Here is a 13,909-nt window from a genome sequence, read left to right on the forward strand (position 1 = left end):
ATCAACGGACATCTCTCCGACGCCGGGCTATTATCGTCTGCTAGTTTAATCAGTTCGATAAGCTAACTGACTAGCTAACTGGTCTTGTCGAATTCCACGAGATCCATCACATGTTCATAAATTTCGGTTGCTAATTACCCCCGTACTTTACTCTCCTACATACCTCTCTCTCTCCCCCTCATTCGACGTTTTCTTGCTTTTTATGGCTCAAAATTATTCATAATAATCCCTTTCTGCTCTTTCCTTTTCATTCCTGTTTTGAAGATTTGGATGAATACTAGAGCTGAGTAGCTTTGATGTCTAGACAACTGTATCTCCCAAGCTTAATTACTGCGCCGCATAGATGGTCAATATGATGGCCCCTCAAGCTATAGTGTTCCAGCGTATTCCCAGTAGATTGTATTAAACGTACCAAGGTAAGAATGAGAGAGAGAGAGAACGGATTGAAACAATTAAAGTGGAACCCAACAGAAAACCAACCTACGAACTGCAATATTCTCTATCATGGACAATATTCCACCTCGCCTTCACACCCCGTCCACTCAAAATGCACTACATCCACAATCCTCCTTAGAGTCCGCGGCTCCAAAAGACTTCTCGTGATATCCGCCAACCACGCCGCATGCAAAGTAGACGAAGACCGACATACTCCATATCGGAAATCCAACTCCGCCCGCGTCTGCCCTACCCTAGGACCCTCTTTCCCCAAAGTCCCATACGGAGCCAACGCCTCCAAAAGCCCCCAATACGCCCGTCGATGGTCCCTCGACCGGGACAAACATTCATCATGCTTCCCAATTTCAGAGACCTGCGTACTTACCTCATACACCTTATGATGCGAGCTCATCACAGCCCAATTACAAAATGCCATTAAGACATACGCGTACGTCGGATTCATCTGAACGGCAAGCGTAGCCGTCTCGAGACACTCGAACATCACCCGGTCCAAGTACTCGCACAAATTTCCTCGTACTCCGCGCAACACAACATTCTCCCGCTGCTTCCGCGCGGTATCGCTGCGGAGGTCCACCAGGTCATTGATTAGCGTGCAGGCGATACTCAACAACGTGTACTCTGTCTCATTGACTTGCCGCTTCGTCCACACCGAGGCAGACGCCACAGCGAAGAACAGCCCTAGATCGACGTACCGGTGCGCGGTAAGACTTGTCATCCGACTGCCGTAAACACCGGCCGGTAGGCGGCCCCGTGCATGATCACGGTAGTATCCAAGCACCCGAAAATGGAGCATCGAGGCCATCATATTATCAAAGGCCCATTCGGAGAAGAGCCCCGACAGCACGCAGAGCTTGAGGAATGCTACTGCGGCTGCGCCAGTCTGCTGTAGTACCTTTAGGGTTGCTTCATCCGCTACCTCGCAGTAATCCGCGACCAGGATGTCATTACCTGCGTCTGCAATGGCGCGGATCAGCCCATCATGTGCGGGATCACTGTGAATGGCGCCGAGTACGAAGTAGTACTTGGCATCGGTGCAGAATTTGACGTCTTCCGCTGCGGGGTAGAGTTGCCGGTGGATGACATCAACGGTGTCATTTTGTGGACTTGGCCGACGATCTGGGGCTCGTATATTGCGCAGGTTGGTCACTTCCGCTGGATCCTGGCATGTCGTTGGAGGATCTTGCACATCGACATTTGCCAAGAGAAGCTCGGTTACCGCTTCGATAAGGTTTCTCGGCGAGAAGAGGGATGTCGTATTCCATTCGGACTTTCGCTTGAGAACGGTCTGAAGTGCCTGGTGCGTATTGCGGATGGCGGTGCAATCGGCGCGTTCGACAATGCAGGCTATGTCTGCATCAGCTGGAACTGGATAAAGGCCGTTGCAGGTGCAATTTGAGTTTGGATCGTAATCTGCGGACGCGAGGTTGGTCACGCTGCAGCTGGGGGCATCGCCGCCACCAAGGCGTATCTGCCCGTTGTCCAGGGATCGGCGAAATGACGAAGCCACCCTTTTGAGAGCGCTGTAGCTTGGAAGAGGAGAAGAAGACTCCTGGAGGAACACTTTAACTTGTTCAGTAGGGGTGAGGTCGGTAGTGTCTTGGCCGGGGGCGGGATCAGGCAGAGAAAGCCATATGTTGACCCATGAGAGATAGAATGAAAGGTGAATCTTGGGAACTGGCTTGCCAATTATGTTCCCCATAGTGTATAATCAATATGAATAAGAGATATAATGATATGATTGGTAGGAGAGGGGGCAAGATAATGTCCAAGACCTTATGGGATACTGAGGACCCCTTTTTATATCATAGCATATCATAGCGAAAATGATGATGGCCGTCTACAAAGCCAGTACGTAACCATCCTTTCTTCTTCACCACAGCTGTAGCGGTATTTCCAAGGCCATGAACCTTGTTTAGCAGCATTTGCAAGTCTCAGCTTGATAGGCAATGATTGATCGTCACTTTTCCCGTCGGGATAAACTGCCTCCAGTTATGACAGGCAACGAGGTTGCATGCAGTGTCCCCTTCAAGCATAGAAACGGGGCATAGAGCCTGAATAGAAGAGAACAATGCTCCTTTTGTGTGCCAATTGGCTTCCAAGTGAAAAGTTTCAGCTCCAGGTGCCATGAATGGCAAGACTATGTCCCAATTAAGCGCGGTGACACAGACTGCAGGTCCTGCAAGGGCTCAATTAGAGTTTGTCACGAAAGGACATAGCCAGCTGGCATTGCGTATGAGGCGTAGGTGGCAGCTAAACAGTTTCTGCAATCTGCATAGTTGGCCCTTCACCGCACAGATATTGTTCGATGTATCTTGCCGCCAAGCTAAAACGGCCCCACTGCCTTGGAATAGGGCAAAACAGGGTTTAGAGAGCTGAAGAACACATGTTCATTACACCGAACCACTCCACTGTTCAGCTGGAAGTTTGTTCGATAGCTATCGCCTTCTTTGTTGCATGTCAGTATATAAATGCTCGAATCCTTCGCCAGTCCCTTCTGTATCTAACAAGCACTCGGATAACAGCCACAACTGAACCAATATGAACAAGGCGGTAACTCCATCAGATTACTTCTCCGATCTTCACTCGATAGCCGCGATTGGTCTGTCGCCAGTATTAGTGGGGGTTATTCTGGGCGTTTATTCGCTCTGGTACTTGGCAATCCCTGCATCGAAAAAGCAGAGTCCCACTAGCCAACCACCTATTGTCGGATATCGAAGCTTTTGGGAACCTACCTGGTTGGTGCGGCTTCGATTTATCCGGGGCAGCAGAAGGATCATTGGAGAGGGATATGAGCAAGTTAGCAATCACAGTCCTTTCGTTCAGACAATGGCCATTGACCTCCCATTCAGTTCAAAGACACCATGTTCAAAGTGCGGCGAGTCGGGACCGATGTTCTGCTCGTCTCCAGCAAATACATGGATGAGATTCGTACCTTGACCCGCGATGCTACGGGGTCTGTGCCTCCTCTGGTCCAGGACTACCCTGGTGAATATACGCATGGCATGCCATTCTTGCGAAGTGATCTGCAAAACCGAGTCCTTCAACAGAAGCTTACTCCAAACCTACCCTCATTGGTCCCAGTCATGATTGAGGAGCTAGAATTAGCCATGCAAATGGAGATGCCCAAGTGTGCTGGTTTGTGATCCTGTCGTTTCAGACCACAAACAGTCTGGTAACTGATACCAAAAGACGAATGGACTACGATCGATATCATGCCAATTCTCTCGCGCATAATCACTCGCATCACTTCCCGCATCTTCCTCGGACCCAAAGAGGGCCGTAATGAAGAGTGGCTTAGAGCCACCGTGGAATACACCAAGAATCTCTTCCTCACGGGCATGGCACTGCGCTTCTTCCCCCGCTTTCTCAGGCCTCTTGTCGCACCACTGCTACCGTCCTACCACCATCTATGGCAGAATGTGGCGACATCTCGTCGCATAGTCGGCGAGATAGTACGCGAACGTAGAGAAATCGAGGCTGCAAAGCCATCAGACTACACGAAGCCTGCAGACATCTTGCAATGGATGATGGATGCAGCCACGGGCCAGGAAGCAGAGCCTGAAGACTTGGCCCAGCGAATGTTGATTCTAAGCGTGACATCCATCCACACCACAACATTAACCATGACTCAAGCTATCTACGATCTCTGTGCGCACCCAGAATATTTGGACCCCCTTCGAGTTGAGGTGGTAGATGTGCTACGTGCCGAAGGCGGCTGGGGCAAGTTGACGGTCAATCACTTGCGCAAGATGGATAGTTTACTGAAAGAGTCGCAGCGTTTTAATCCCATTTTCCTGCGTATGTTACAACCGCCCTCCCTATTCCAAGCCCATGACTAACAATTTCAGTGACCTTTAACCGAATTCTCCCCAAATCAATAACCCTCTCCAACGGAATCTCCGTCCCAGTCGGCTCCCGCATCGCGGTCCCATCCAACGCCATGTTGAACGATCCCTCTAGAGTGCCAGGCGATGCGCCAACTTCCTTCGACGCCTTCCGCTACTCACGGCTGCGCGAGCAACCTGGGAATGCCCAACGACACCTCTTCGTCATGACCGACTATAACAATCTGGCATTTGGCCACGGGAAGTTTGCATGTCCTGGCCGATTCTATGCTGCTAATGAAATGAAGATGATGCTGGCGCATATGCTCATATGCTACGATATGAGGTTTACTGATGGGTGCGGTAGGCCTAGGAACTTCACTATTGACTCGGATATGTATCCTGATCCTGCTACGCGGTTGCTTATTAGGAAACGGTCTGGGGTTGAGGAGGGTATGGAGGAGCTTTTGACGTCTGTTGCACGAGTGGCCCCTTGAGTTTGTTTTCTACTTAAGAGACCGGAGATATTGAAGGGCGGTTCGCCTGGATTGACTGTGTTTAACGTCTTACGACCCAGGAAATTGGGAGATTGGATCGTTGCTTCACATGTGAATCTCTCTTCATTCAATGACACACAAAATACATAACTATCTGGATCGGAATTTGTCGGTCGTATTCCATCTACTCACTGGCTGGCCCATTTGCAGTCAGGAACCCAAAATCAGCTCCCAGATGCGCCTGGTTGACCTCCCGCTCATAAAGCCCCCTGTATCCCCTTGTATGCTGTCTCTTCCTCCACGCCGACTCCTCCGACTCCATCAGCTCTTGCTTGCGCTGTCTAACTCTTTCCTGGAGTTCCTCCTCACTAATATCCAGCTGCAGCAACCTAGCCTCCACATCACAGACAATCATGTCGCCCGTGTTAATAACACCGAACGGCGACTCTGGTACTGCAGACTCGGGAGAGATGTGCAGAATAATTGTCCCTCCAGCCGTACCAGACATTCTCCCATCTGATATTCTCAACATATCCGACACTCCATGGGCTGCCAATTTACGCGGAATCGGAATCATACCCGCCTCAGGCATCCCGGGGTTTCCAATCGGTCCGATGCCTCGCAGAAAGAGCACAGAATCCGCGGTCACCTCAAGCTCAGGATCGTCTAACCTCTTAGCCAGATCCTGAGGATTCTCAAACACCACTGCAGGACCTCTATGCCGCAGGAGTCGTTTATCTTTGGAAGCGGATGCCTTGATGACGGCCCCGTTGGGGGCTATATTGCCCGCTACAACAACTAAAGAGGATGACGGACAGAGCGGATCGGAGAGTGTTCGGATGATCTTGCGCGAGTACTCGAAGTCCCGGAACGGTGTTCGGTTTAGTATGTCTCCTAGCGTCTCGCCCGTAATGGTCATCGCGGTTTCACGAAGTAAAGGTCGCAGACGATGCAGAAGACATAGCATACCTCCGGCGTTATGGAAGTCGGTCATATAGTTGTCTCCGCTGGGCTTTAGGTCCACCAGGAGAGGGGTGGTCCGGCCGATTTCATCGATTGTGTTGAGGTTGAGGGTGCCGATGAGATCAGGGTGTCGGTTGATAATGGCCATCAAATGAACCATGGCATTTGTGGAGCCACCAATGGCTTGGAGAACAACAGCGGCATTGTAGAATGAGTCGGCCGACAGAATCTGTTGTGGCGTTCTCTTCTCTTTTGCAGCGGCAACTGCATTGGCACCTGTCTGTTCCGCTATACGCAGTCTTGCAGCCGATACAGCGGGTGCTGAAGCGCCCTGCAAAGGGGTCAGTCCTAATGCGGCGGTGATACACGCCATTGTGCTTGCTGTGCCCATGACACCACACGTTCCGATCTATGAACAATTAGCTGTGATCTATGTGGAGAAGGCAGGTTGAAGCGAACCGTTGGCGCGAGTTCCTCATTAATGGAGGTAATCTCTTCGACGTCTATAGCCCCCGCGCGAAACGAAGCCCAATTGTTTCTGCAATCGGTACAGGCTCCAATTCGCTTCCCTCTGTGACTTCCAGGCATCATTGGCCCAGTCAACAACGGCAAAACGGGCTTGTTTGCCGAAATCCCTCCCATAATCTGGGCTGGGACCGTCTTGTCACAACCTGCAGTTTTTAGCGTCATTCGACTCATGAGGAATAGATGAAATACCTCCAATCATAATACAAGCATCGACCGGCTGAGCACGGATCATTTCCTCCGTATCCATACTCATCAAATTGCGAAGGAACATACTAGTCGGATGCGAAAATCCCTCGTGTAGACTAATGGTCGGGAAGTCGATGGCAATACCACCGTTAAGATGGATGCCTCGCTTGGCGGCTTCGATCAACTGCGGAGTGTTGCCATGGCAGGGGTTGAAGCCAGAGCCGGTGTTGATTATGCCAATAATAGGCCGTGACAGCGCATCCTCTGAGTACCCGAGTGCTTTGATGAACACTTTGCGCAGGAAAAGAGAGAAATGGGCATCTCCATATGATGTCAGTCCTTGTCGCAAACCTGTAGTGGTGGTGATTGGTTGCTGGAGGTTGTAATCCTGGTTTTCAGGCTCTGTTGCCTCCATTCTTCCGGTCATGATTCGTTACAATATTCTTTGAAACTAATTCGGATAAGTGTTTTCTCGCGTTGACGCTGTTCTGGGGTGGGATTTATAAGGATGATGATGATGGCATTCGGCAAAGCATCATAGCCGAAGTCTACGGAGTAGCTCCGTCGAATGCGGCAGCGAGCCGATGCCCTGTGCGGACACCACGCCAGACTGTACCGTTGCGTGGTGGTGGGGTTGAGGGTGAAGATCTGCCCGTACGGAATGTTCAGTTAGGAAGAGGAGATTTAGGGATTGAATGTAGTTGAGGCGTTCGAGAAAGGAGTCGAGTGGATTGCCGCGCTTTAGGTTGATCGATTGAGGGGTGTTTGGCGGAGGGTTTGGGGGAGGGTGGTCCAGGTTGGGGGTGTTGTTATGGTGGTTGTGGTGAGATGGAGTGTGGATAGAGTCATGATGGAGTTAATGGGGATAATCTTGTGAAGGATATTGATTGATTGAGGTGGTGTATATGTGGATGCCGGTGATAATGTTGTAGATATAGTAGTGACTTGTATGTTCATAGGTTAGTGTGAAGGAGCGGAGCGCATCCGTATTTGGGACGGAGTCGATCCGCTGCTGGGAATAGACGCTCTACCTTATATTCTCCGGAACCTCGGTCTTTAAATCCATGTCCATGAAAGATACCCACTTTAGCGCTCTTATTAACTTCACTTTCTTTGCTCCATTCTATCCCAGTTTATTGCAATTTTACAAGGGGTTGCTGCTCCCGTGAGGTAAAATAAGCGCGCTGATGGAGGCATTTCGAGATTATTCAACCCTATAACATGGCAATCACAATTTGATAGTGTTTTCGTTGGGAGTGATTATCAATATTTCAAAATTAAAAGCTTCTTTTGGATGTTGATAACGTCGCCTGTATGTTACCAAGAAAAGTTCTTCCGGAGAACAGATAGTAATAGTAACTTCAGACACAGGCCAGGTCGAGCTTTCTCCTAGTCTCTCCGATCCTGACTGCACAGCCGACGTTTTGGGCGCCGAAAGATTAGATAGGGATCACTTTGGGCATAACATTGTTAGCGTGGATACGACTCGTAATTTTCCTTAAAATAAGACTAGGGATATCTGCCTTACAAAGTCATAAGGTTATCTGTGGTGCTGATCTCATAATATATCACCGCCATGAGCCCCAAACCACTACATGGATAAAAAGTCAACTAGTACTAGCTAAGTAGTAAGAAAATCTTGTTTTTCGGTTAAGAAGTCCGGTTGAAGAGACTCATCCGTATGCATTTGTGAGAGTTTGTTGTGGCACATGCGCTGGTGATGGAACTTTACTGTGACACATCACGGGAGATATGCCGAGAATTACTTAAGCGATATAGTTCCTGAGATAGCAGATGCCCGACGCGGGAAGAGCAAGCTTCCTTGAACCGGTTGCAGTTGTACATTTTATAGATAAGCGCGAGTGTCGCGGCTAGGGTATAGTGGACTACATAGTCAATCTTCCATGAATGCAGGGATCCCATTGTATTATTGGTCATTAAAGGCAGCTAACCCGGTTTCTGTCCGTACACAACCCGTCTGCGAAGTATTAGATACATGCCAGCAAGTACGGAGGAAGCTCACCGACATTTGCAAATATCCCTCAATCTTGCCTTGTAGCGCCCGACGCGCAGAAGCGCACATTAGCACAGTTTCCGTAAAGTTCTTCCCAAGATGCTTCTCCAGTAGGGTGAAGCTGTAACCTTCTAGCCCTGCCGTCCAGTTTTGTATGATTCTTTTCTTCAGTTTGTCGCGGCCCTCAGTGCATAAAGGTAGGTCATAACTACGTTCAGTGACGTTAATAAATCCATGCCGAGTGAGTTCCGCTCCGAAGTGAAGGGGGAGATCCATCTGGCGACCATCTCTGGCGTGTGCTGTAGTCATCTCCTGGATGTATTTGTGAAATGGGCTATCTTCACCAGGGTTATCTAGTTGCACTGTCATATCACATATCTCTACCCATCCGCCCGGAGCGCAGCAACTAATTTCATGAGTTAGTCTGGCGGTTGAAAATCACTTCTAATAAAGAGATTACCTATTTGAACCTTCCAGCAGGAGCGACAAAAGCTGGCGATCACCCTGGATTTGATTGATATGAACAAAGTCAATATTTGTGTATTGGGTATGCCAGCCTGGTTGACAGAGATTGTCGACCCAAAACTCGCAGTTCGGAGGTACCCTATATCATTAGTAGGATGCGCCAAGCCTCGCAAGCAAGACATACCATTCATCTTGCATATTTACTAAATCAATGCCGCGAACCTAACTGGTCAGTTTCTCTTCTTCAACGCAGACCATAGCCAGACTTACAGCCGACGAAGGATATCTTTCTGCTGTATGATATTTTAGTAATTGAATGGAGAACATTGGGAGGTACGGCTTGGAAATACCACATTCCATAGCCCAGCAGCCAGTGCCGGTGCGGATATCAAGAACGTTTCGCGGACTTTCTATAGGGGCGAGGTATAATCTGCCCTCGAAAAGCTCACGCAGCAAAACGTGTTGTTCCTCTACTCCAGTTATTAGTCAAGAAAGCTATAAAGTCTCAGGTAGACACCCATACCTAATCTGTCTTTCTCTGTCTTCGACTCATTAGCTGCCGCATCCCAATGCAGGCAAGGGGCTCACCTCATCAATCGGCCACGGGTGCTGCTCCAAACGCGTCAAAGAGTAGCGCCGACCATGTCTGTACAGATTCAGATGAGGTTCAGTGTCAAAGCTCTCTGTCTCTCTTGGTTTTGGTCAGTGGTTGTTGCAAATAGTGATCAAGACATCAATACGTACTCCCGCTCTGAATCATGGTCTAGTGTGTCTGAGTCTGACATATTGTCTCCCATGGTTGTAAATGCCCACCTCCTAAGTGACTAAAAACCAGAGCAAAGAGAGATTCCCTTATCCAATCCATGGATCTGACAGTATTTAAACTTCAGGATAGAATCACAATATTTGCTCTGCGCCTGTCACTTTGAAGAAAAAGGTTCAGGCACGAACCGCGGAAGCGCATCCACTTCCGATAAAGTTCGGTGTGTCTCGGGATTTGCATCGGCATTCGAACAACCTTACTCCGGATTTTTCCAGCGCCTGCAGTAAACAACTGCCTTATAACAGTCATTCATTCACCCATTATACTATGTTCCTTGTGGTGCGGCTAGCGAGGCAAGTGACTGAAGTCCCACCACGGAAGGAGCCGGGGCCTGAGCGGTCGCTATTTCAGTTCAACTGCATATTGTCGCTTCCTTTTCATACATAGGGCATCTACATGAGTGACAGTATGTCAATGGAACTTCCACACTTACCCATCACGCTTACCCATCACGAGATGACGGAAACTTACATTCGACTGAGCGCTTGAACTCTCTGTAGAGCACAGACCCTATAGTACAGCCTGATTCGATACCAGACCGAGTCTATTCAGGCACATCAATGCGCCCTGATCACTAAGATGCAGGGCACAGTATCGAACAAAATAAGGACAAGGCCCGAGTTATCTCCAGTTCACCCGATGACCCATCAGGGATCACCCGCACAGCACATCAGGAACCATCGATCAAGCTTGTTTTGTGTATCTATCGTGCAGACGCCACCTATCATTGGCGGAACGCACAACCGGAAGGATCGACATGCAAGGTTAACTCATTAGTGGGCCTTGGGCGCCATTCTATCCTTGAAGAGGAAAAAGGTAGCCGATAGATAAACTGTGGACAGGAGGGCGGTCGATCTTTTCTAGCCGTGGTCTGCAGGATTTGCCACGCAAGTTGAGGCTATATCATGTGCTTTTATAGGCGTTATTATAACGCCTATAGCTGCCAAGCATAGGCCTAGATTCAGCCTTCTTTTTCACAGTGGACTTTTGTTCTAGATTTTTCTTCTTTTTGTTGACGAACCTCAAAATATCGGTATCGGTTGAAGAATTACCTTATTCTGGTATCTCGTGATTGAAAAGAAAAAAAAAAAAAAAAAAGAGAAAGAAATGTGAGTTTGTGCTTCAATAATCGGCGTGGCTAATCGGTAGCGAGTATTTGCATCAGGGCCATGGTTCACTACACTGATGTACAGGCAAGCCAAGTCCCCGTATTCTTCAGCTGTTCTAGATGGAAGCCTGGGATGTCGAAGCCTTTTTCCTTCTTCAGTCGTCCTTCACAGTTCTTGCGACAGTACAAGCTCATCTCGCAATATCCGTCGAAAGCTCATTACCGCGTCCACCGCTGGGAAGGGAGGGGCATTTCCCAGTTTTAACCTATTGACCCGCAAGAGCAATTGGTCAAATACTGTAAATTCCCCCAGTTGCGTATTGTGTCCACCAGCATCTATGTGATTATAGCGTCCCGCCTCATCTAACAACTTCATGATATCATCATTCCATGTCATGCTTGCAAAATACCTTGCCATGTTGAGATCCGTGCGTCTTGAAGGAACATCAGGAACGAAACGATCCACCAAAATTTGGACGATCTGCGTATGTCCCAAAAGAGATGCCACACAAAGGGCGGTGCCATGTTTGTCATCATCTTGGACTATTGCGCCGCTTCCTGAATCGAAAAGCGCCCGAACCACATCAGTAAAGCCGAGATAGGTCGCCATTGGCAAACCACTCCATATTTCGTAACTGTCATTCTCGAGGAGACTGTTATACGGCAGACAATAGTATGTCCAAGGTTCAATACGAGGATCGGTAAGTGTGCAAAGGGCAATAGCATGATCCTGAAGCCGTGTAGCAGCGGTAGCCTCTTGTAGGACGTAATGATGAGCCCAATGATTAGCGGCATACGTTAGGAAAGCTACACTACTGTTATCGCTGCTGCCACTTTCAGGATCACGGTCGATGCCAGGCAGTAATAAGTATTGTAGGCATGGCCGTGCAATCACAGCATGGGACTGTGCTAAATTAAACCGTCCCTGCCATTTACCCTCCTTCTTGGTGTTAACGAGGAACTCTCTTGCTGTCTGGTGTAGAAAGAAAAGCCCTGTCGGTCGTACAGTGACAAAAAGGCCACATAGGTTTTCAACAACATTTTTGAAATTAGTACCTGGCCAGAGGTCAGACTCGAGTTGTGGTTGTGATTCGAATGGTGCATCTTGCAAAGCCAAGGTCAGCGCCACATTCATTTCGCTGAGGGAAAGAGGTCGTTCCGCAGCAAGAATAATTTGAAGCATGATTCCGGTTTGTCTTTTATCAGGGCTTCTGCTTAGAATTCTCTCGTAGGCGTCTGAGACTTTGCTGGGTATGCTTTGCAGTAGACTCTCAATCCTTGAGCGTTTCGAGTATATACTTGAGTTTTGTCGCATGATATCGAAGATGAGATATAACCAGAGATACGTACGGTTTTCCATTCGCTTTAAACGATCCGAAATTTTACGTTGGTCTTCCATTGTTAAGTAAGGGGAAAGTTGCTTTATGCGATAGTCGATGACGATGTCAATTTCACGGTTAATATCTTCGGACTTTTCGTTGCCATCAAATTGAACATATGCGGTTGGCGAGAATTGGTCGAAAAGTGCTGCCAGGTAGTCGTATTGGCGGCTGGTGATGAGAAATTTGAGTTTCGAGGAGGTGGCCGCTGGAGAGCAATAGAAGTCTCTCAGCGCATTGACCAGCTGTTCACTGCTATCCCTATCACATTCGTCAAGGGCATCCAGAAGGCAAACTGTTTCACCCGCTTCTGGTAGCTTGCTATAACCCTCAATAATTTCCCACAGTTCAAAGAAGTCTCGTGTGAGATTGGCTCCCAATGCCCTGTGCTTGGCAAGTGCTCGTTGGAGCAGTCTATTTTTGCCATCACAAGCATCATCCTGCTCTAACAGCTGGTAAAGTAACGCACATAAAGCATTCGTGCTGTGCATTCGTCGACTGTCCCCCTCCTTGAAAAAGAAGTAGCAAATATTTGAAGTGGTGACGCCAATCGACAGCCTATCGTCGTCAATGAGCGCGCGCGACAAGACGGACTTTCCGCAGCCTGGGCCAGCGGAGACCCAGAGTAAGCTGGAGGATTCGGAAGCACGCCAGTTGCAAAATCTCTCGTCCTTGAAGAACCATTCGCATGTTCCTGGCACTCTCTCGGGATTGAGGTTCTTGTATGATTCAAGTCCCGCATATTGAGCCTCGCATGACGACTCCCCATGACTCCTGCTGGGATCTGAGAATGCCGACGTCAAATCTTGAAGAAGGGCCCGTTCTGCCTCATCCTCGTGAACCTTTTTGGCTTTATCTTCTCCCTCTCTCAAAATCTTTCGGATATCATGTAAGATGGTCTGCGACTCCTGCATCTGCTGCAGCTGTCTGGCTGCCGTGTCCCGCGTGATTTTTGCTTCAACGGGACCTAGAATATCTCTGCAGACCTTATCCTGCTTCTCTATTTGCTCAATGGTAGCGGACCAATCGTCAGAGCCGGTCATGCTTCTCCACGCGCGGGCTTTCTGAGGGCCAGATAGGTAGCAGATAGTCCTAGCCTGGTATTCAACGATGTACGAATACAGTTTGGCAAGCGGCTCGACAAGTGAAAGGTAGTCCTCTTTATTACTTTCTGACGTAAAATAGCTTTCTTCGCACACCTGCCAGTATATCTGAAGATCAGTGGTGTAATTGAAACCCTTAAGCATGGTTCCATCCTGCGTTGCCCCGCTTGAAAGAAGCTATCGAGTATCAGTAGAAATTCGAGCAGAAGATAGACTGCACGTACAGCTATAAATGCCGAGACACCGGACCAGGCGAGCGCTGCGTACGGTTGAGTGCACACAGCAGTCTTGACGATAGGGTCAGACCAAATAAGAAACTTCGTCAACTTCTCGACTTGTCGCCGAAGCGTGATATCCTTTCCAAGGAGGGATATTCGCCACCGCCTTTTCTCTCGATAGTCTAGTAGGTGATTAACAAGGGACTCTACTGATTTGCGGCATGTAAGATCGGTGCCTGCTGCCTGGCCATCTCCCTGGTGAACAACAATCATCTGGCGTCTGTACTCTTCCATCAGTTCAGGCTCTCGTCCCTGAACTAGGATGTAGGCACGATTCCATAAGTA

General features: G+C 48.8%; 5 protein-coding genes across 5 annotated transcripts; 1 reads left to right on the top strand and 4 right to left on the bottom strand.

The window, feature by feature from the left end:
• Positions 1-502: 502 nt before the first annotated feature.
• Positions 503-2,155, bottom strand: BO83DRAFT_305002 (uncharacterized protein; the record flags this gene model as incomplete). Its single annotated transcript, XM_025527243.1, has 1 exon — positions 503-2,155. The coding sequence occupies one exon, from the start codon at positions 2,153-2,155 to the stop codon at positions 503-505; it is 1,653 nt and encodes a 550-aa protein (XP_025392438.1).
• Positions 2,156-2,994: 839 nt separating this feature from the next.
• BO83DRAFT_454815 (cytochrome P450) lies at positions 2,995-4,777 on the top strand (the record flags this gene model as incomplete). The annotated part of the gene is made up of 4 exons (XM_025537003.1): positions 2,995-3,252; positions 3,306-3,591; positions 3,646-4,254; positions 4,305-4,777. 4 exons carry the CDS (start codon positions 2,995-2,997, stop codon positions 4,775-4,777), a joined length of 1,626 nt encoding a protein of 541 aa, XP_025392439.1.
• A 125-nt stretch (positions 4,778-4,902) lies between these two features.
• Positions 4,903-7,069, bottom strand: BO83DRAFT_375142 (dihydroxy-acid dehydratase; the record flags this gene model as incomplete). The annotated part of the gene is made up of 3 exons (XM_025530389.1): positions 6,458-7,069; positions 6,200-6,411; positions 4,903-6,149 (listed from the first exon to the last, which is right to left on the bottom strand). Coding segments are annotated over exons 1-3 (1,808 nt in total), but the record flags the coding sequence as incomplete, so codon positions are not given.
• A 1,312-nt stretch (positions 7,070-8,381) lies between these two features.
• Positions 8,382-9,937, bottom strand: BO83DRAFT_414258 (uncharacterized protein; the record flags this gene model as incomplete). Its single annotated transcript, XM_025534552.1, has 9 exons — positions 9,678-9,937; positions 9,522-9,624; positions 9,457-9,475; positions 9,284-9,403; positions 9,204-9,226; positions 9,118-9,155; positions 8,929-9,072; positions 8,478-8,874; positions 8,382-8,432 (listed from the first exon to the last, which is right to left on the bottom strand). Exons 1-9 carry the CDS (start codon positions 9,728-9,730, stop codon positions 8,382-8,384), a joined length of 948 nt encoding a protein of 315 aa, XP_025392441.1. The 5' UTR covers positions 9,731-9,937.
• Positions 9,938-10,887: 950 nt separating this feature from the next.
• BO83DRAFT_405578 (ankyrin repeat protein) lies at positions 10,888-13,686 on the bottom strand. Its single transcript, XM_025533816.1, has 2 exons — positions 13,571-13,686; positions 10,888-13,523 (listed from the first exon to the last, which is right to left on the bottom strand). Exon 2 carries the CDS (start codon positions 13,488-13,490, stop codon positions 11,031-11,033), a length of 2,460 nt encoding a protein of 819 aa, XP_025392442.1. The 5' UTR covers positions 13,491-13,523; positions 13,571-13,686; the 3' UTR covers positions 10,888-11,030.
• Positions 13,687-13,909: the final 223 nt, after the last annotated feature.

The sequence above is a fragment of the Aspergillus eucalypticola genome, assembly GCF_003184535.1.
Source record: "Aspergillus eucalypticola CBS 122712 chromosome Unknown BO83scaffold_3, whole genome shotgun sequence".
Classification (NCBI taxonomy): domain Eukaryota; kingdom Fungi; phylum Ascomycota; class Eurotiomycetes; order Eurotiales; family Aspergillaceae; genus Aspergillus; species Aspergillus eucalypticola.